This window comes from Callospermophilus lateralis, chromosome 14 (genome assembly GCF_048772815.1).
Source record: "Callospermophilus lateralis isolate mCalLat2 chromosome 14, mCalLat2.hap1, whole genome shotgun sequence".
NCBI classification, from domain to species: domain Eukaryota; kingdom Metazoa; phylum Chordata; class Mammalia; order Rodentia; family Sciuridae; genus Callospermophilus; species Callospermophilus lateralis.
In genome coordinates, this window is record NC_135318.1 from 67,534,202 (window position 1) to 67,557,748 (window position 23,547).

The 23,547-nt window shown below is 38.1% G+C and overlaps 1 protein-coding gene across 4 annotated transcripts in view; it reads left to right on the forward strand.

Annotated features, from left to right (window-relative positions):
• The window catches only part of Ctnna2 (catenin alpha 2), a 940,372-nt gene that overhangs the window by 656,567 nt on the left and 260,258 nt on the right, over nt 1-23,547 (forward strand). Inside the window, exon 8 of one of the 4 annotated variants that reach the window (XM_076833066.2) lies at nt 1,971-1,988. The exons of the other annotated variants lie outside the window; for them this stretch is intronic. Within the exon in view, the coding sequence (XP_076689181.1) occupies nt 1,971-1,988 (18 nt within the window). The remainder of the gene's footprint in view (nt 1-1,970; nt 1,989-23,547) is intronic. 4 annotated transcript variants of the gene reach the window in all.

A 23,547-nucleotide genomic window follows, 5' to 3' on the forward strand; every position in this document is an offset into this window, starting at 1 on the left:
ATCTTGTCTGGAACATGGTATTATAGCTGGAGGTTCAGCACTTCCCTCCTTCCCTCTTGAAGATGAGGAGCAGAACTCCATCCTGAGGATAGCAGTGGCTGACTTCTGTGTATGACCTCTGAGCTGACTTCTGTGTATGACCTCTGAGCTGTCTTCTGAACAGGTTCTTGCCTTGCTGTGAGATGAAAATGAACTTCTCTTTTGTTGTGTTCCAGCTACATGCTGCCAAAACACAGTCTTGACTGATGTTCTAGTGATGCTCGTGCTGCAGTCAAGTAATCTATGTGACTCTGCATCCTCAATTGTCATCACCAAAGATGTTCTTTCATACGTGGTGGGATTCTTTTCATTTTTACATTGGACGTATTTTACTTCCTTTCTGTTTTGAACTCATGATTAAAAAAAATTTTTTCCCCATGAACATGAAACTGGTATTTCTAATTAGGAAGAGTAATTTTTTACTGTCTGGAGGTTAAAATAAATGACACTCAAGAGAAATGTGTGTCTGCCTTCCATGGTCCAGAATGCTGGGTAAATAGTACAGTCACGTTGTTCAACTTTTATTCCAAAAAAGATTCCGTGTCTTAGACCATCCATTTCACTCTTCAAAATAATCACCGTCCTCCACCAGAGTCCTCTTTATCCTGAGTACCTCTGTTATGCCAATTATATAATAGTTGGGCCCCTTTTTTGGCTTTTGTTTCATGTTGCCTCTTTTCTTTCTCTGCAAAGCAACCTGCAGAGCAATAAGATAGGGAACATGCCTGCTGGACCTGTTTTTCTTCTCTAAAATAGCCTTGGCTACTGGTTAGTGATAAAAGGAGTTGGCTGACTATAGAAGCCAAAAGCCAGGTAAGTGAATTTAATGTCACATTGGTACAAAGATGACCCCTGGACTGAGAATGGAAACTGAATTTGGTATGAACAGGAAAAGAGGGCAGCAATACATGGCGAAAACATCACTCACTATACCTGGAATCAGGTCACCAGAGATTCCAGCTTGTTGATTCCAACTGCTAATCCTGCAGATGGCATGGTCCTGGGCCAATCTCTTAGCCCGTCTGGATTTCAGTCATAAAATAAGTGGTCTCCAAGATTCCCTCCAAGCTCAAATATTATAAACCATTTGCATTCAATAAATGTTCATTTTACACTCACGATGGGTCAAGCACAGTCTTGGTGATGAAGATGTAGGGACAAATTGTGCAGAGGGAAAAAAGACACCATGGTTGTGAGAGTCCAGAGGATGGGAGAGAACAGAAGGCAGACTGGCATGGGAGAAAAGGATGAGAAGAGCGGTGAAATGGGAATGCTAATTAAGCTGTGCCTTGCTAGATCCCACCTCTTTAGTGGAAAAACTTCTTGGACCACTGCACCTGTCACTGATCTTACCATCCAGGGAATCACAAAGCGTTTCTGTTGGCACCATTTATTTGGCCTGAGTCGTCACCTGCATTAGGAAATCTCTTTTAGGCATTTTTCCAGTTTCCCCACCTAGCCTGAGAAGATTCAGAAGCAAAGTGCTTCTGTGTAGTAATTTTGAGTGCAAGTGTTAAATAAACCAGGCATGTGCTTTGGATGACCTCAAAAGGCTAGAAGCATAGGAAGAAGTCACCAGAGGTATTTCATATTTATGGACTGAATTCAGATCATTGATCATTGGAAGGTAGGAGTGATGAAAGTGTTTATTTTGCACTCATGGGAGTGTACAGCTGGGAGTGTTAACTCAAGGAGGCTGACCAGTTGACTACCTGTGACCTCGCACCCCAGGAGTGCTCAAATTATGGAGTAGCAAAAGGTCAGTTAATGGTTGTGCTAGAATATAGTTTTTTTTTAACTTAATTCATGTTATCTATGCATCATTACAGATCACTGAAGGTTCACCTTAAAGTTGCCTTGCAAAAATGAGCTTGAAATAGCTCATTTTGGGCAAGAAAGGAGGGAAATTACTAATCAAGGGGAAAGAAAAGATGGAAGAAGGTAGTATGGTGTTCTGCAGATACATGTCAGTAATCTCACTGTTTGTATTTGGTATTTATCTTCCTATTACTCCCTTTCTTTGTGCATTCCCGGAGGTAGAAAGTTTAGTTATATCCTTCCCTCTCACAGCATCCATCCTAGAGTTGGGCATAGGTCAGGTCTCTCTGTAAACAGGATGAAATTGATGGATGAATGGAACTTAAAACCTTGGACAAATTCATAACTGATTTGATTCATACAGGTGATGCCATCAAACACTTAACTTTCATGGATTGTCAATGGTTGCTGGCTGACCCAGGACTCTGCAAGGAGATGCCTTTTCTAAAGTTTATTTATTTATTTTTTTATCAACATTGATAATACAGAGGACTCTTAGGATATAGGTGCAGAAGTGAAACATGACATCCAAAGAGAAAGATGAATGGGGCTGTCTAAATTCTAGTCTTCATAAATATAGATTTGGTGGGAGAAGACACTGTGTCCTTGCTCACTCCTTAGTTTTGTGAACTCGGGCAACATCCTTAAACTTTTTGTGCCTTAGTTTCATCATCCATGAAGTGGGGATAGTGTGAGTAACTGTTTCATAGGGATGACATGGGAAAGAATTTTGTCAGTGCTTATAAAGTGCCTAGAACAGTGTGTGGAACACAATAAAGGTCAATAATCATTAATGATTTCTTGCTGTTATTTTAGCCTTACATGAATCTATGCATGAGGACTATAAAAATAGTCCTCAACTATTTGTATATCATGTGAATCTTTTAGAAGATTTTTGAAAAATTATGTATTTAATTGAATGACTTTAGTATCCAAAATATTTTATCCTAAGTGTAATCAGTTGCAAAGAATCAATTACTAACATATCGCATATGTTTACCTTGTAAAATACAATTCACATACCACTCTTTCAAAATAAATCACCATCATCCATTGAAAAAAGTATGAATAGGTGTTTTTGTAACATCTTCAAACACTGACTTGTTCCTTTCCCTCTTTGCATCAGGATTCCCAATTCTATACAATCAGAGAAATTGATAATAGAGCAATGTATTTTTAGACATGAGAAATTATTGATTTTTGTTTAAAAATCATTAGTTCCTTTAAGATCACATGTTGGAAAGATTTTTTGTATTCAATAGCATTGAAGTTATTATTAAAAATGAAGTGACCAGATGTGTGTATGCCAGTTTCTGGACTTGATTCTATTGACCTTTTTGTCTATATTTATAGCAATAAAACAGTATCTTAATTACTAGAGTTTTATAGTAAATTATGAAATCTGGTAGAGTATGCTTTCCATCAATTATTCTTCAAGATAATCTTAACCCTTATATTTTCTTGTATTTCCATATAAACTTATAGTCAGATTGTTAATTTCTACAAATCAATTGCTGTAATTTTGATTGAGATTGCATTCAAACTATGGATTAAAATGGGAAGAACTGACATTGTAATGAGATTGAATCTTCTCATCTGTGGGTATCATATCTCTCTCCAATTATTTACATCCTTAAGTTCTCTTAGCAAAGTTTCACAGTTTTTAACGCAGTAATTGTTCATTAAATTTATTCCTAGGTATTTGATGTATTAAAGTTATTTAAAAAGATAATGAACAAAATATTGCAATTAATACTTAAATTTTTTTTCTGATGAACCATTAAGGTTATGCAGAATAAAGAGCTCATCCTGGATTGAGCTATTATTACACTAATTAATATGTAATTGTTCAATATAACACATTGATGAATAATTATAAAGCAAAGTATACTTCTTGTAAATATATATTATAGAAGATGGAGATGACAATGACTCTTGGATTAACATAATAATCTAATTGTCCCTTATAATAGCACCCAGAGTTTTTTTTTTTTTACATTTTAGAACAACCTAGTGAGATTCAGAAAGGGTTAGAACCATGACTTTCTTTTGCAAAATGGGAGAATGGTTAAGAGAGAAAGTGAAAGAGAAGAAGAATTTCAGGGGCTGAGGTTGTAGCTCAGCAGTAGAGTGCTCGCCTAGCAAGTACGAGGCCCTGTGTTTAAACCACAGCACCACATAAAAATAAATAAATAGAATAAAGGTATTATATCTAACTACAACTAAAAAATATCTATATTTTTTTTTTAAAAGAAGAACTTCAGCCACAGGAGCATGTCAGACTAATTGTATGTCACAATATTCAGGGAATTCGAGGATACGGAAACTTGGAAACTGTCCTAGCTCCTTGACACTGTCCTAGCAGTGTATCCCATGATCGTTCTCTGCATCAGAACACATTTATGTTCCCGCTTGAAAACTATTCCTCCTAAGGGAATTAAATGGGTGATGTTTGCAAATGTTTCACTTTTAAAAATGGAAGTTAAGTGTTCATCTATAATAATGCTTTCTCACTTTTTGATGTAATTTCTTACATCATTAGATCTGATCGTAACCTGGAGTCTGATTCACTAATTTGAATATCCTACTAGCATTTGTTAATATTTTATTGATACTTGTTATTGCTTATTACTAATTATTATGTATTATTAGTTATGAAATATTGAACTTATTGTAGTGATTTTTATAGATGATTTGTCAGCCATTTATTATGCTCTGAGAATGGATGGTGCACTTAGATATCATATGAATACCCTCACCTTCTGTGTCCCAGCTGTTCTTCATTGCATCAAAACTCATTATTTAGAACTGTGGAATACTAATTTGTGTAGCCTCCAAATTGATTTTCCAGCATATGGAACATCAACCTGAAGAGGTAATGAGCCTCAACTGCCCTAAGTGGTATAAATATCCAGTCTTTTTCAATAAAACATGAGAATTATCTGAGAGTCCCTGTGAAGAACTATGAACATATTCATTACTAGTAACGAGTGTTTAAAATACAATAATGAAAATCATAGCTCTACATGTTCCTAGTTGGGCTGCTCCATTCTCTAGTATCTTAGCAGGGGTACTCAAGGGACAGTGGATCTCTGGGCTTAGTATGTACCTGCGGATGATTTTATTCTTACTTCATAATATGAAAGTGAACCTAAGGAGCATGATGGAAACAAATGTTCATAAGCCAGAGGCAATTTCTGAAATGGTTTCTTCCTATTTCTAAGACTGCACATCAATAATTAGACTTCAATTTGGTGACACAATAGTGCCATTTTTAAAGTAATGACATGGCACAACTAAAAAGATATGCCAGCATTAGTAACTGTGATATGTAGCAAAGTGCAACAGATGGACCAACCTCAATCTCATTTCTATTATTATATATGTCACCTGTCGGAGAAGTATAATTAAAAACAAAATCTCCTCCAAACCCCCCAAATCTCTTCACAAACAGAAAAAAAGAAAATAGTTTTATTATTGAATGAGCATTAAATTAGAATGTGATATGTATTATAGACAATGCACTAAGAGATTATAAAGGCAAAAAAGAGATTTTGCTGAGCGTGGTGGGTCATGCCTATCATCCCAGCAACTTGGGAGACTGAGGCCACACAAGTTTTGGACCAACCTCAGAAATTTAGCTAGGCTCTGAGCAACATAGTGAGACACTGTCCTGAAATTTTAAAAAATTGAAATAAAAAATTAAAAGGGCTGGGGATGTTGTTCAGTAGTAAAGTACTCCCGGGTTCAATCCCCACCCCAATACCCAAACAAAAAACAACAACCAACAAACAACAACAACACACATATGCACGCATACCCTCACCTTTTTGAGATCCAGAAGGTGCTGGGGATTGAGTCCAAACCTTCTATATACTAAATGTATCTTTTTATACAGTCAAGCAGATACAGCCCATTCCATACATGTTCCCAAGATAAATAACAGCTAGTCCTCAAATAATATGACTTAGCAGCACCATTTGCCACCCATAGTTCATCTTAAATTTATTTGGTAATTGGGATGACCGAATGTGTCAGCTAATTGGCTTTATCTCAAGGAAAAATGAACTTTCATTATAATAGGAGGTAGTTTAGTAACTTGGAGAGAGGAACTACCCAGGTAGATTCCCACTGGACCACAGAACCCTGAGTAAAGACATTCTCTTCCTAGATGGTTGCATTTCCCAGAGCTGGTTTCCGTGCTCAGTGAAGAAGATGGTCCTAGGGTAGAAAGTTGGCAAGAGGCTTATTTAGCATTAAAAAAAAAAAAAAAAAAAGATTTATATACATTACAAAGAGATGGAAAAAGAATCTCCAATGACAAGTTTTCTAAAGTAAATACTTTAAGAAAAAGGGTGGGAGTGGGGAGAGGAATCTCTTCTTTATAACAGAGATTAACTTTTTCTCTTTTTCCCCACTGTGGCACTGTGAATTAAACCTAGGGTTGCTCTCCAACTGAGCTACATCCCCAGTCCTTCTTTTTAATGTTTTATTTGGAGACAGGGTCTCACTAAATAGTCAAGGCTGACCTCAAACCTGTCATCCTTCTGCCTCATTCTCCCTAGTTGCTGGGATTACCCGTGTATGCCAACATGCCTGGCTGTCTCTCTTTTTATTTATTTTTTTACCCTGCACACCTTAAGAAAATTCACTCAACTTCCCTGAATCCATTTCCTCACCTGTAAAAAGGAAGTAATAAAACTAATAACAATTATATTACTTCAGACAGGGCTTAAATATAGAAACTGAATAAAATTTATCGCTTTAGATGCCAAAATAACTAAAAATTACATATCTTAACTGGTTAATACATGCAAGCAGTTAATCTGACATATAAATGGAAACTTCGGTTTTTAAAAGAGTCTTTCTTTATAAGGCCAAGAATTCTTTTGCAACAAAAATACATCAGCTTCACATTTATCTGTTGGAATTGAGCATTTAATCTCTCTCCTCGTGTCTTACCCATAAACATCATTTTTTTTTTATAAATTTTGTTCACCAGTTCCTTTGTTATCAGTGTGTTCTAGTTCCATTTTATTGTTAAAATAAACTTCACAGTAAATTCAAAGCTGGCTTAAGCCATATTAAGTAAATCAGCAAGATACATGTATTTTTCAGAAACTCTATTTTTTTCAAAGATATATCCAAAATAATTATTTTGGTTTAAAAAGATACAGCAAGATTTGCTTCAACTCAAAAATATCACTCTAAGTACAGGAAAAAAAAAGTTTAGCTATGATTAAAAACAAAGAGCTATTTTATTTCTTGCTAAAAACTTTTTAAAAATATCTGCTGGGCACAGTGCTGAATGCCTGTAATCCCAAGTGACTTCGGAGGCTGAGGCAAGAGGATCAAGACCAGCCTCAGCAATTTAGGGAGGCCCTAAGCAACTTAGCCAGATGCAGACTCAAAGTAAAAAATAAAAAAGGGCTGAGGATGTGGCTCAGTGGTTAAGTGCCCCTGGGTTCATTCTCTGATATCAGCCCCCTCCCCCAAATATACATATATATTTATTAAAAAGACAAAAAAAAAACCAGATGCCATTGCTTGAATCCCAAGCTACTTTGGTTTGATATATTTGTGGAATAAAATATGAGTAAGGCAAAAATAACTAAATTAGCACAAAGATAATGCCAAGCTTTTAATTGGGTAGTCAAAGAATCTGAAGAATCTCAAGCGTGCTGAAGACTTTTACCAGCTCTTTCAAGAAAAACGAGGCTCAGTGAAGTCTCAGATGACTGAAACAGAACACTGAGATGGGGCTTGGTTCTGTAGACACCAAATTCATCACCTTGTCATGGAATCACTGGGGAGACCCCGATTATGTAGGCAATATGCCAAATCAAAGTTGTCTCCCGCACTTTACATGAGGGTCTGTCCTTAGAATTGAGTCCTGCCACATTTTTATGATGGTACATGCAGATATGTAGTAGGTACACATGCGGGTAAATTACATGGCTGGTATGATTCTGGAAATTACAATCCAAGTTAGAAATTATTCAGAATGGAGTAAAATATTTAAAAAACACTGTTATAAATCTTAGCCAGGAAATAAATTTTCATGAGACCAGTGATTAACCCAATAACAAAATGGAATTTATATCAACCATTCATTAATCCCATTTCCCTTCTCCCAACACCATTAATTAAGTGTCTGCTCAATTCCCATTCCTGTGCTACACTTCTGTCTCGTACCCAATTAGGGCTAATTTTCTTGCGTGCAGCCGGAGTGGAAACAGCCTCTAACAGTTGTTGAAATGCGGTTCCTAGCGTTTACTGTGGTGTGTCATCCTTAAATATTCCATAAAATGTTTTCTAGTTCTGTTACTAAAATCGAGTTTGTGTGGGGAGGATCGGAGCTGAATGCAGTGAGTGGGTGGTTTCCTTCCTTTCAGGTCCTCTGAGACCCTTATCTGATTTAAGTTTTGCCTCAGGAGAGGGCTGTACCACTAAGACTGCCAAAAATAACTATTCTTCTGTCTTGCTGTTTTACCTACGACTCTCTGGAAGAAATGGCTTTGGAAAATAATCTTCTGATGGTGTGTTTTATAAATTGTATCTACCTGATGACTTCAGATTTCCATATGAAGGGTCATTTTTTAATTAAAGCTTCTGTGACATCAAACTCTCCTCTCTCTTTCTCTCTCTCTCTCTCTCTCTCTCTCTCTCTCTCTCTCTCTCTTTCAAATCAGTTTATGAAAAAAAAAAGAGATGTTGAAGTCTGAAAATACTAAAACACAAACTCTTTATTTCAGTTTTTCCTAAAAAATATGGGCATAAACTCAACTTTTGTGCTCTAAAATTAAGATACCCATGGATTTCTATATTAATATTTGAGAGAAAAGATACAAATAGTTTGTTATCGAATTGATCCTGTTTGTGGGGTGGCTCCTCATCATTTACTTGGTTAAAGTACCTTCCCTCAGACAGGCTCCACCCTCCCCTCCAAGCCGCACATAATTGATGATCTGTAAGTAAACACTTTAAGTCATTAGAGGAGCTCACTGTTCAAAATAAACCTGCAGAGAATCCTTTTGCTAAACAAGTAAGTCTTCCATAATCACCTCTGCTTCCGATTTGGGTCTATCAGCCTTTTACTTCTTTTCTGAACAAATGAAACTTTACCTTGATGGACCCAGATGAGCTTTGGATGTGGGAGAGGAGTGGGAACTGGGGTGATGGGTGAGGTAACACCTCCTTTTAGCAGCCTGGCTTGAACAAGCCCTCACACTGTCATCCAGTGGACTCAGCTTCCTCACACGTGGCATCCTTGACAGGTGACTTCCATATTGGTTTGTCATTGGCATCTTGATCATTTCTATTCAAAAGATTACCACTCTGTTCTGTTTTACACACATGAAATAGAAGAAAATCTATGCAATTCCAATTTGCTCATTTGTTTGGAACATGAAGTTCAACAATGTACTTCAAAGCCACTATGGGCAGTAGCTTTCTTGCTCTCAATGAATGGAATGTTCATATGCTGTCACACCACCCCGAATAAAACAGAACCCTGGCCCACTTAGATCTTATATTTTAGTGGCTGCAAAATAATATTGTTTTGCCAAAGTTGGTAGTTTTTTTTTTAAATTAGTTTTTACATGATTTTAAAATGTGCTTTTCAGAATGATTGAGCCAGTACTCATAAGCTCATTATATTTTCACATTTGAGCAAAAACATTTTATTGTATCTTTTGTCTCTATCATGAGTGTGAGTTTAAAAAAAAAAAAACTATTGTCTCCTTCACAGTGTTTTTAATTTCTCAATTTTTAGCCTGTAGATACTTTTAGAAGAGATGCTTCCTAAATAAAAGGAAGGATTGTATAACTGTTTTCATAAGTGAATAACTTACACTCACCATTGTAATCTGAAAGGAAATAATGGCTTAATTAGTTTTTAGATGAAAAGATTTCTGCAATCAGACTGTGTTTGTAATGGCATTTATAAAACAGTTTCCCCTTACAGTAGCATTGTAATTAAGACTTTGAATGAAATTGTCAAGAGGACTGGAGTACACTTCCCCCTAGGTGGCTGCTGTGCTGTCCCCTCAGGGCCAACTCCCTGGTTTTTCTGCACTAGGGGCTTACACTTAATGCCCCATAGTCATGTTTCCCTTCCTCTAATGAAGCTGGCAGGGAACTTGAAATTTATGTCACTTGCCTTATTGACCTGAAAGGTGACAGGATTTGAATGTTATCCCAAATAGTCCCTTACCAGGAAGACTGATCACTGCAAGAAAATCCCAAATCCTCTTGGGCAATGGTCCTCCTGAATTCGAGTTTACAGAGGTTGTTGTGAGGGCTCCCAGCATATTCCTCTGAACATCAATTACTAGAGACCGTAATGGTTATCATGGGGTTGGGAGGTGGGGGTTCCTGCCACCCAGTAAAAGTTGCGAAAGCAGCGTTAGATCAACTTAAGGTACCTCCTTTATCTGGGACTGTCACTGTCTTCATACATGCCTTGCAAATTTCTGAAGAAAGTGATATAGTGGCGGGGTGGTAATGGTGTTTGTTTGTGATGTGATATATTTCACAAAAGTGTTTTGAGAATTTGTAGAGTCACTCTTAAGGCCTGTTGTACTACACCTCCTCTTTTGAGACTTGTAGATCTAGCCAATGAAGACTGCATTCTGTTTTTTGTTTGTTTGTTTGTTTGTTTGTTTTTTTAATTTTATTTTTTAGCAATAGGACTGTAGAGCTAGGGCTAGTTATAGAGGATCCACTTGATGTGGATCAGTCATCCTAGCAGATCTCTTCAAGTCTCTTGTATGATCCCTGGTTCCACTTCTGCTGGAGAAGGTCAAATTCCTCAGGTGTGTTACATGGAAAATCAAAAAAGATGGAGAGCCCCTTCCTTGTCACATCCCTTCCCTCTCATCCTGTGCACTGCCTTACTAAAGCACCCAGGGTCGGGTACTAGGGGGCTCACAAGCTCACCTGGGATGACTTCTTCAAGCTGACTAATCTTGTGAATGTTGGGAAAAATTTTTTAAGATCTCTAAAGCTCTATTTATGCATTGAAGTACCTCGGTTCAGGTTGATTGTGGAGGTGGGAGATAACCTATGTATGTCACCTGGACCGTAACAGACACTCATTTAATGGTAGCAGTTGTTATTATCTTAAGATTTTAAAAACTTTATTAGATTTTCTTTGCCAGCAACTACACTATGACCAACATCAAGATGCAAATTGAAAAGCTGGTTGAGCGTTCAGCTGTTTACAAATAGCTTTATGCTTGATAAGAATCAGCATTATGATTAACTGGATTTTTAAAACTTTCATATCCCACTTGGAATAGTGTGAAAAAAACATTTTAGGATATTGGAATGATAGTTTTTTTTTCTTCAGGGAAAGTTAAAAATATTCAACACCAGTCAGCTCCTTTCTACAAATAAGAATCATATTTATTTTTCCTTGTGAATTTTTTCATTATTCAACTTAATGGAATATAGAAATAGTAGATCCTGCTCTATTGAGCTTCTTAGAAACTTAATCTGAGATAGTTTTGGTGATTTTAGCAGTAAATTCCATGATATTTATCAATTTGCATAGATTGTTATCATCATAACTTGGAAATTTACGTCACCAAATAAATACATTTGAAATCTTGGCATATTCATAGAAAGTCATATTTCTGTGGCAGATATCACACAATATCACTTTAGAGTTTTATTTGATCTCAGAAGCCATGCCAATGTCACAGATTGTTTTGGAACATATTTGAGTTTGAGTTATAAATCTTCTCAATCCCATCTATGTGATCTTTACCCTTCTGGACTTTTAGCATCTGCAAATAGAGATTATAAAATGCTATGCAAGGTACAGTTTGTTCTAAGGATTAAAATGAATAAGGCATTACAAATTACTTCATAGTCTGTGAAATGTTATATACATTTTAGTTGGTTGGATTTTAAATTATTATTAGTAATAGGGTGCACATAGAGGACAGGAATTGTTTCACACAATAAAGCTAATCCCCAGCATATAATCTTCTTTCTATAAATTTTCATATGAATGTGTGAAGTTTGGAGAATATACAGATATATACAGATCCTGTTTTTTTAAAAATCTGTTTTTTTGTTTCGATTTAGAAAGCAGGCCAGTGTGGGTACAAAAAGCAAACTTAAACAATAGACCTTTGGAAAGTATCCTGTTAGCCTGATTGGTCTATTTCATGCACAGATTTGTTCTTAAGACTTTTATATAATACACATACATATGGAAGATGTGAAATTTTCCTTTTGTGACACAAGACTCCAAACTTAGGGGCATATTCTAATATCCCTAACCATCTTTAGTAATGTGTGTGTATTGTTGGTGGGTGGGGGGACAGCAGGTTCTTGGGACTCACACATGCTAGACAAGTGCTTTATCACGGAGCTTCATCCCCAGCACTAGTAACATGTTTTAAATTGGGACTGGCTGATAGACTTGACTGATTTAGCAGAATAAATCAATAAAAGAGAAAATAGTTATATATACTTGTGACCCCAGATAGTAAGGAGGAGGGGTGATGGTAGGAGAACAGGTAAAACTTGAGGGTTACCATGGTCAGCTGGGTGACCCATACTCTTGGGAACTGTAGTATCATTTTTTGAACTTGGGTCTGCAGTTATAGATTCATCTAGCTCAGTGTATTGCAATACACTGAAGAACAGGTTCATAACATTTATTTTCTACTGTGTAAAGTATTTTATTTTTCCTATAATTCCCTTTATTGAACTCCCCAAAAGGGGTAAAAGGGCCTTGTTAAATAATCCCAGTATATTTTATTCTTTCATAACTGCACAAACTACAGTTGAACTTTGACTTTTAACCATTCTATATTATTTCACTCAAATGTGTTCCTCCTCCATCATTTTCTAATATTCATGAATTTCGGAGAGATATTTGAGATGTCAGGGACTTCTTAAAGAGAGCAGTTTCTCAATATTTTTCAAAATTAAGGAAAACACATATAATAATTGACTTGTAGGAATCTCTTCTCTGTACATGCTCACCTGAGTGTGTAAGAACACAATACAAAGATATGCAGTGCCTTCTTACTTGTAAAACTGCTATCCTGAAGCTTCTGGGCAGAAAAGTAGCTTCTAAAACACTCATGTCCTAACCCCTGCAACCTATGAATACTACCTTCCTTGGCGAAGGGAACTTTACAGATGCTGCTAAAGTTAGAGACCTTGAGACAGAAAGATTATTTGGATTACCCAGGGAAACCCAACATAACCACATGAGTTCTTCAAAGTGGAGAGCCTTCCCGCTGGCTACAGTTGGAATGGCAGCCACAGATTCAGGGTCAGAGAGAAGCTAACTTGCTAGCCTTGAAAACCCTGGAAGGGGTGTGAGCCAAGGAAGTGGACAACTTCTAGAAGCAGAAGAAGCAAGGAAGAAGATTCTCCTTCAGAGCCTCAGAAAGGCGTGCAGCCCTGGCAGGCCTGTGAGACCCACGTTAGGCTTCTGACCTACAGAACTGTAAGATACTGAATTCATATTGCCTTAAACCACTAGGTCTGTAGTCCTTTGTTACAACAAATAGAAAATTAAGTTGGCAGCACCAATACCAGAATATAGGGAAACATCTAAATAAATGATGATTCACGAAAAATGGGGAAATATCACGAAATCACAGAAAAGGCCAGGGTATTCATGTTGCACTGTCATGACACAGGAAGAAATACTGGGGCTCTCCTCAGGGGTAGAAGAAGCAGCGAGTCTGAGAACACAGTGCAGAAAATATATCCCATTTCACTAAAAAGAAAAAAATATAAATATGAATGTTTGAGCTTCTGTCATTTGTGTGTATAGAAAGAGATTTGAATGGCTACCTAGAAAAATATTGCAGTGATATTCCAATAATTGCAGTGCGGCAAGGAACTGAGTGAGGTTGTGGGGAGGAGTTTCACTTTTTAATTTATTCACATATGAGTAATTGCTCAAAATACTTAACTCATGTATTATTTTGTAATTTTAAGTTCTTTAATATTTAAGAAAATAATACAGCCACAAAAAGGCCAAGTCACTACTGATTCAGTCACAACTAGCTAGAGATTTTGGTATGTTACCTTGACTGTGGATGACTTAGAACTGTGGGGAAGAACCTGGAAATTATCTAGTCCTGACACCTTGCTTTAGAGATAAAGGAGTCAGGATCTAATAGAGTTCAACGACTTCTCTGACCTCACAGAAACACAAAAAGCAAAGTGGGAAATACTTGCAGATATTCCGACTTCAGAGTATACCAGAGAGCCCCTTACTTGTGTGTGTTACTGGAAGGAAAAAGAAATTTCTCTCCTTACCTGTCATTACACTAGGTTCTTGGCTGAGGTCACCTGTAACCAAAGACAGAATAACAAGAGAGAAACATAATTTATGTAATGCATTTTTTAAAATTGTTTTTGAGTGTGTGTTTGTGACACAATCTTCACAAGGAAACAAAGACCCAAATGAAACAGGTACACCTGTGTGTTTTTAATGCGAGGTTTGAGGAGGAAGTGGATACTTGTAGAGAAGTGTGATTGGACAAAGGGCTGTGGTGATAAACTGGGGGAACTTAGAAGGGCTGTGGCTTCAGAGTCTTCTCTGTATTCCTGGGTCTTCAGAGGTAAGGATGCCTTTTCCTCTCTCATGAGGGTCTTATGACTTACTTCCAGGAAGAAGGACAAAGGGAAGTTGAGAGTGACCTTCCTGCTTCTGCTGTTTTCCAAGATGCCCAGGTGCATATTATGGGATAGCATGTCCTGAACTGCAGAGCAAAAGTGATATGCCTACCACATGGTAGGCACTCTGTAAATTTCTATTGATTGTCCAAAATGAGGCCCAATTCTGAATTGCGTGTGTGTGTGTTACTGGAGATTGAACCCAAGGCCTCACACATGGTAAGCAAGAAATCTACCACTGAGCTATATCGCCAGCCCTTTTAAAAATGTTTAGTTTGAGACAATTTCTAACTAAGTCACCCAAGCTGACCTTACACTTGCGATCCTCTTACTTCAGCCTCCCAAGTAGATGGGATTGCATGCCTAGCCCAATTCTGATTTTTAATAGTCAACCATAGTATAATCAATCAGCCAATATTTATCAAATGTCAAGTAGGTATCAGGTATTGAAGGCATAAATGATAGAAAGATCATAATATCATCGTTGTAGAAATATGAATAACATGACCACCAATTGTAGGATGAGAAGAATGATGATAGAAGATGGAGTGTAATACATACATAAACACACACACACACACACACACACACAAACAACTAATGTCTGGGAAAATCAAGGATCCTTTACACAGAAGATGACATTTGAAGAGATCTTCAGAAAGCCAGTGAGGAGTAAACAGGAGGACATTGCCCATCCTAACACAGTGTCAATGCTGTTGAACAGAATGTTGAGGGAATATAGACAGTGAGAATACTCAAGAACCTACAGGCTGGAAAACAAGCTCTGTTTGAGGAAGGGGAGAGAGAGATGGGCTGAAGACCCAAATGTGATCAAATTTGCCATGACCTCTTTGGACATTATGTTGTGGATGATAGATAGGCTGACATTCAAGGAGTTCACTCAGGCAAGTGAAGAAACATATGTATATTAGTGATGATGATTAAATAATGGATTGGATTTTCACAGGGTGAATCTGATGACACAAAACGACATAAATAGCTGGTCTAATAATTTTCAGCTCAGGATTTAATTGAACTAATAATAAGGTGATCATAAAACTTGTCATCCAAACTGGGGAAAATTTGAGAGTGAAAAGCATTCTTATTAATTAAGTGAGACAATGGAAGCAGATTAGAAGGAATTATCATTCTACCTATGAAATGAACCCTTGCTAATGTGGGATGATTTGATCTGTGGGTGGTAGGTAGGTAGTTGGCAGGCAGATATTTGAGGTCTCTTGACCATCAGGGCAATTCATGGTATATTAGGGACAGAGCTAATAAGATACACACACACACACACACACACACACACACACACACACACACCACACACCACACACACACACACACTGTTTTTAACCTCCTTCTGGAATGTTTGCACTATATATAAAATATATATATTGAGAAAGAGAGAGAAGAGGGGATTAGGGACTTATTAGGGAAATTTGTTCATGTGATTAAGGAGACTGAGAAATCCCATGATAGGCCATCTGCTAGTTGGAGCTCCTGGGACACTGGTAGGATGGGTCAATTTGATTTCAAAGTCCTCCCAACCAGTGAAGTGAATAGTACAACTCTTAATCTAAGATCAAAGGCCTCAGAGACCTGGTGAGGGGCCCTGACTTGAGTCCTGGAATCCAAAAGCTGGAGAGCTTTAAGTTGTGATGTCCTAGAATAGAAGTAGAGTGTATCTACAGCTCTAGGAGAGGCAGCAGGGATGAGAAGAAAATGGCTTTTTGCTCAATTTGGGCTCCCAGCTGATTGGATGGTGCCCACCCATCCTGGGGGCCAGTCTCCCGACTCATTCCACTGACTCACACTCCAGTCTCATTTGACACCACCCTCTCAGACACCCAGGAGTAACACCTTACCTGTGTTCTAGGTGTTCTTTAAGCCATCAAGTTGACACCCCACATTAACCATCACAAGTGGACAGATGCTAGAGAACCCAGAGCTCCTTCAGTAGAGCCTGTATTTCTTGCTTCAAAACAGTCTCCAAATTTAATCCTGTCAATGATACATTTATTTAGTGTAAATTCCTCTATAATCCCATATTTACAGAAATTTTTTTGTTGTTATTTTGTTTTTGTACCAGGGATTGAACCTAAGAGCATTCTACCTTTGAGGTACACCCCAAGCCCTTGTTTATTTTATTTACTTTTTAAAATTTTGAGAAAGTGTCAGATCTCTCTAATTTTGCCAGAAATGTTTTCTTTAAAGCTGAAAACTTCTGTCTCTTTTTTTTTTGTGCCAGGAATTGAACTCAGGCACAAGTAGCCATGGAGCTATATCCCCAGCTCTTTTTTTTTTTTTTTTTTTTTTTTTTTTTGGTATTTTATTTAGAGATAGAGTCTCACTGAGTTGCTTAGTGCCTGGCTTTTGCTGAGGCTGACTTTGAACTTTTGATCCAAAGGTATTTCTCCATCAACCCTAAAGAATTAGCTAGACTTGAGCTTAGAATTCCAGTTAGATCCTGAGTTCATCACTCTTGGAACCTTGAGCAAATGTATTTGTGTCTGTGAGCTCTGTAAAGTATTCAGTGTGAGTATTTTGTCAGGATTAAATAAGAAATCAAAGTCAGGTTTGTGATACACCCTATTCACCTATCAACTAGCTGTTGTTTGTCTTTATTTCATATCCTCATTGGGGAGTTTTTAAAATTATTAATTTATTTATTGTACTACCACTACTCCTCACTTAATATGTGTCATATCTATATCATAGCACATTTTACTGATTCTAATCCCTTTTAAAATTATTTGTCTTACTCATTAGACCTGTGATTCTCAAGTGGGGGCGACCTTGCCTCCATTTCCTGCAGGACACTTAGCAACGCTAGCGATATTTTTGACTGTTATTACTGGAAGATGGATGCTACTTCCATCTAGTTGATAGAGTTGGGGATGCTGCTAAATATCCTCCAATGTGTAAAGTAGTTTTCGACAACAATTATCTGCTCCAAAATGTCTATAGTGCTAAGGTTTGAAAACCGTACTCTTAGACTATGCCTCTGAGCAGGTTAGGATTGTGACTGTCTTGCTGTGTTCCCAGCACCTAGTACAGTGATCATCACCTGATCCTTCACCTTGATTAGTGGATCCAGGATCCAGTTTTGCATGTATTTCTTCACTTTCAAGCAACAAAGTAGCTGTTTTCATGGTTTCTCAAACACACACCTATCAGCTGCCATGTCAAGTACCAGGTAGGTCAAACCAGAACTCCTAAAAAGACACCATTAAAATAAGTTACCAATAAGAGTACAGGTATCACCTGGCTACCCCAAATATCTCAGCTTGAATTCTTAATCAAAAACACCTGCAAGCTTCCACATCCTGTATACAGAAGTCACATTTTTACCTGAATTAAATTGTGAGAGAACATGAGGTAAAATTAGTCTTTGTTTTGCTGAGATGAGAAATGTGTGAGGGCCAATTAGGAACATGGCTTTAAATAGGTTTTATTTATTTACTTATTTTGTATCCAGTAGCTTCCAGTAGAGCAGAGGGATTGTTTAAGGAGCTTGAGAAAGACTGAGGAAGCCAGCTGACCTTCAGAGCAGGAAATCTGCTCTAAGACTTGAGAAATCCATTTTTCCAATTGTCCAAGGTCATGGGCTTCTTCCTTTAAGACCCCCTGATTGATATAGGCTTTGTGCTATGAAAGGCTGAAGAGTTTTCTGAGAAATCAGTTTGGGTTTCTGAAGGCAGTCACACCCCCCTGCCTGCCCTCACCTCCACGCTCTTCAACTCCTACTTCACCTGAGCTCTTAATGTATCTGAACAGGAAGTGAAACCTCAACACATCATGGCTTCGGCACCTTGTTGTACCCAGTTTGCTAGGGCTTCCATAACCACGTGGCACAGATTGGCAGGTTTCAACAACAGTTTTGGAAGACTAGAAGTTTGAGATGAGGTTGTTAGCAGGGTTGGTTTTATCTGAGGCCTCTTTCCAGGGCTTGGAGATGGCCGCCAGAATTCCCTCTTGGTTCTCACAATGTCTTTTTTCTCTGTGTATCACTGTGTCCTGTTCTCTTCTTCAAGGATTTGAGTCCTACTGAATTAGGGCTCACCTTATTGACCTCGTTTTGACTTAATCACCTCTTGAAAGGCTCCATCTCCACCTGTAGTCACATTCTGAGATACTTGGGGTTCAGACTTCAACATATTACATTATCAGGAAAAGATGGTGCCGTTTAGCCCATATCGCATTGCTGTACAGCTCAATATCATTTAGGTCCTCGATAGATTATTACTAGATGGAGTGATCTGTTGCTTGAAGCACAGTGTCATGGCACAGGGCACATATAAGTCATCATGACCAGCATTATTTGTAGCCTGCAGATTCTGCCCTGACCAAGGCTACCACCGATTGCCAGTACTTGATGGCCTTACACGAAAACCCACAAAGTTCTTAGACTGGATATAATGTTCATTTGTTTGGATTTTGTTTTCCATTTTGTGGACTTTGATTAATCACAAGGGAAAGGAGAGAGTTGGGTTTATCTGTGGAAAAGGGGCTCGGGTGGGAGGGGCAGCTAGGTTGGAAAGGGCCCTCCCAGCGGGTGAGGATTCCTGTGGCTCTCTCTGGTTGGGGAGGAAGGCCAGGGAAGGGCAGTGCCTCACGGGTGGTCTAAAAGCTCGGCCTTGTGCTGTGGATGCGTAGGTGGAGAAGAGAGGTGTGGATTGCCAGGCAACACTGAGTTCTGTGCCAGCCTGCCTTCTGCACAGGGAATGAAAGGACTTGAAATGGAACACAATGATCCATTTTCAAATTAAACTTATAGCTGATTTCACTCCGGAGTTGACCTCCCTTCTGGATTCCTATTTTCTGACTTCTTTCTGGACTACCTATCAGTACCTTCTATTTCCGTAATAGTAACTGGATCTCTTTTCTGTTATCCTGTTCCCTTGTTGTGTTTTAGATGTACGTTGAGTCCCCAAGTCCCAAGATAAGGTTTCAACTCTCCTTTGCCTCAAACTATATTAAATATATCTTGATTTTTCTTTTGTTTTCTGCCTCTCCCATCTCTCTACCATTATTTATCCTCCCCTTTTTTGTTTAATGTCATGGATTTTTCTAATTTCTAAAGCCTAAATTCCTTAATGAACAAATTTCCTGTGGCTCCAGAGTTTGTTTTTTAACTCTCTGAATTTCCTTCTCCCACCTCTCAGGCCGAGTTTTTCAATCCTACCTTTCTGCTCTACCCATTTAGGGCACAACTTTCTGTTTCCCAAAAGTGACAAGATTTCATGTCACTCCTTCACATGCCAGCTACTGGACTTGACAACGCACACCTGAAAGGAAGCAAATGAAGTCACTAATCCCGTGAAGTTTACAGACTAGCAGTAGAAACGGATGAAAACCAGGAAGCAAATTATCTACCTACAGTCTTTCTCGATTTTGTTAGTATTTTAGCAGGGAACTTCTAGATTCATTGCAAATTGCAATCATTCCCTAATGATAGATCTCTCAGTGTCGCAAGGTTGTGGAGCCCTTCTTTGGTGGCTTCTCCTTACTGAGATATGTGTAAGTAACAGCTGCCTGTAGGACTCCTCATCAGCCTTGGCAGGCCTGCTGCATCTGGCTTCCTGATTTCAGCAAAGCCATCCCTTCCTCGACATGCCAAGTGAGGGGGGACCGAAATAGAATCCACTCGAGCTGCTTGGGGGACTCCTTCTTCCCAGCAGCTACAGGTGCTCAGCTTGATTAAAATCATCAGTGAGGTGTGTTCACTACTGATTTCATTACCCATGCACAGGGCTGAGAAGGAGGGATTGGTCCCCAGCATTTGCTCCCCTTTCTTCCTTAGTGTAAGAATCCACAGTTGTCAGAGTTGAACTCCCTCCCTTCACTTGTGAAACATCAGGGTCCGTGTCTGGTTCCCCATTTTCATTTGCCTCATATTCGAATTGTGTCATGAATGGACTTTAACTTGGTGAAAATTTCATGAGTGTTAAATATCACTCAGATGCTCAAGAATTTCTAAATGGCAAGCCTTGGCAAAACTCAGATCCAGCTTATAAAACAATTTATTTTCTCTAGACATTCAATCCATTTATTTTCCATCTACCCGTGGTTCGTATCCTGGACACTGCCGCTCCGTAATTAGCTTACTATCAAGATAGGGAAAAGATCAGGGAAAGAAATTTGTTAACTGGGTATCATTTTCATGGCCGACTAAGGGATAAACATTTTGCCTATACATTATCTCATTTAGTTTTTAACCATGATCTTGGGTCGGGCAGCATTTTTAGTCTTCAGATGAAGTGGAAGATTTAGTGACTTTAGGGAAATGGCCCAACATCACACAGAAAGGGGACAAGGTATAACTTCAGTCTGTGTGTGCTTCAAAAATTCTTTGAAGGGGGCTAGAGGCATAGCTCAGTGATAGCATCCCTACTAGTACCAAGCCTGTGTGAAGCTGAGTTTGATCCTCAGTACTCCTCTGGAAAAAAAAGAAAGAAAGAAAGAAAATCTTTGAAATAAGGGAAGACATGGGAGAGGGCATGAAGGTAAGGCAGAACATGTAGGGGATGCAGTGGAAGTTGTGATGGCCTTGTCATTCGATATGAGAGCATAGAATGGAATAATTTTAAATTCTTTATCAAAGCATTCAACTCCTTCTGTCCTAAGTCTCAGTGACAGAAGCCCTCTGGGAAACAAAGATGAGTCTTGGAGATTGCACTATAGCTTTTTCATGGCTGTTCATCACCAGGTAGATAGCTATGAATGCAAACAAGCAGGATAATATTAAATTCTGGAGGAACTGCGATTTGGGGATTCACCTTCCTCAGTGGCCTGTGGTCTCATCTCAGCCTGGGAAGTTGGGCAGTAACCTTATTTTGACTCCCACATTGGTCGTATCCCTAACCACAAAACTTTGAGTACTGTTAAATAAAAATTATATGATGCCATTCTTTGGACCTTATAAACTCTTGCACTATGCTCCAACAGACTACACTAAATATTAAAATAGAGCCACTTATGCTAAAGCTCCACAGCACCAAGCTGAAACTAAACTGTTTATCTGACCTCCTGATTCACCAGGATTAGAGAGTCAGATAACAGCCAAATTTCACAAACAAGCCAATTTCAATTAGCATGATAATGAAGTTCCCTCTGCATTAATTCTTACAAAAAAAAAAAAAAAAAAGGTAACCAGAAGTAACTTGCTAACTTATCAGTGATTTTCCTATTATTCTTCCCCCCATCCTTACCTCCTACAGGAAATAACTTTGAAATAACCAATCCACTGTCCTTTTGTTTTGTTTTTGCTTTCTTCAAGACTTTTTCTGTCTATAAATCAACCACTTCTGCTCAGCTTATCAGAGGATTCATTCCATTTTATGGAACGAAGTATTGCCAATTCTAGAAATGCAAAATAAAGCCAGTTATGATGTTGAAGCTAAGTTGTTTTAATTTTGTCCTTTGACGGTACAAAAGAAAATCCTTTTGAAAAGATAAATGTGGTCTATTCCTCACAGTTTATATTCTATCCACTGGAGAAGAGAGTACCCATATGTAAGCAGTAATACCAGATGAATTTTTCATTTTCTCTCTGTCTCATATACACATACATTCAAATGCAAAACATGATTACAACATTTTCATTTTACTTTTACAGTGTCACATATGCAATCGACATATGCATTATCAAACGATTTAAGAGTTACTGCCAACCTGTTCCAATAGGCTCTTTTCCCTTACAATTAGTATTAAAAAAATCCACTTTTCTGTAGGTCTGATGACATAATTGGAAGCAACCATAGTTCATTCAGCTCAGCTTATTCTTAGTGAACAGAGAAACTTCAAGTAGAAACCGTTGGTCCTACTCCTTCCTTTTTTCATCAGGACTTGGAAGACAGGGAACAGCTACAGGTAGACATCTAACTATGATGGATGTGGGATGAGACCTTCTGCCTTCTTGCGCAGAGACAACTCTTTGGAGATTTGTCTGAAGGGAATGGCATCCCCTGACATCAGAAAAGACTCAGCTCTGCTGTGGCAGAGAGAAGGGAGACTTCTGTGCAGCTGCTGGTGGATTCAGAGAGGGACAGAGCTTGATCTGAGCTGGAGAAGATGCTTCAGAAAGAGGAAAAAAAGGGCAGAGTAGGCATCTAGGAGATTATTATGGGGTGCTCAGGGAAGCTTTTCTCTTAAGAGGACTGGGACATAATTAGAAGGGAGCAGAGAGGTTGGCACCATGGAAAGAGGAACTTAGAAGTAAATTTTCAGAAAAATGCAGAGTACTGACTTACGGTTACCCACAGAAACTCTGAAACACTGCCTGGATCCAGCCCCTGATGTTGTTATGTTTTTATTTTTGTAATCTAGAAAATTTCTCTTAAGCTCTCTATGCATTGGTAAGACCAGCAATCTCTTAATTTTTTTTTTTTTTTTTGTCTATCACTCCCAGCTGTCCTTATTTCATGTCTGTGTATAGATATGACAGGTGACAGGCAAGGAATTTGGGGAAGCTGGTGTAACTTTTTTTTTTCCTTTGTGCAGGGACTTTTTTGAAATGTTCCATCAGGGTATGTTTGTTTATTCTGTACTGTTTTAATTTCTCAGAGAATTGAAGGATGCAGGCAGTGTTTCAGACCTGCTTCTTCTTCTTCTTCTTTTATAACTAAGTAGTTTGGTTTAGACCCTCATGTTTTTGAGACAGAGTGACTAATTCATTAGGAATTAAGTAGAATTACCTTAACTGAATTCTGAGTCCCATTTCAGGCTGATTACCAACAATTGATTACAAAGTTCCCAATTAAGTTGATCAAAAGAATTTCATGAAATTTAAAAAATGCAGATCCCAGGGCCATAATTGGAGAAGTTTTCATGAATCAAATTGGAGAAGTCAAGTTGGAACTCAGTGAACTATCTCCTTTTCAGAATTTGTCTGTAATTTTAAAAATGCTTCTTAAAAAAACAAAATTTGCTCAGTAGTAGAGTGCTTGCTTAGTATGTTTGAGGCTGTGCACTGAAAAAAAAAGTGAAAAAAAAAAAAAGAAAAATTCTAGACCCCACTCT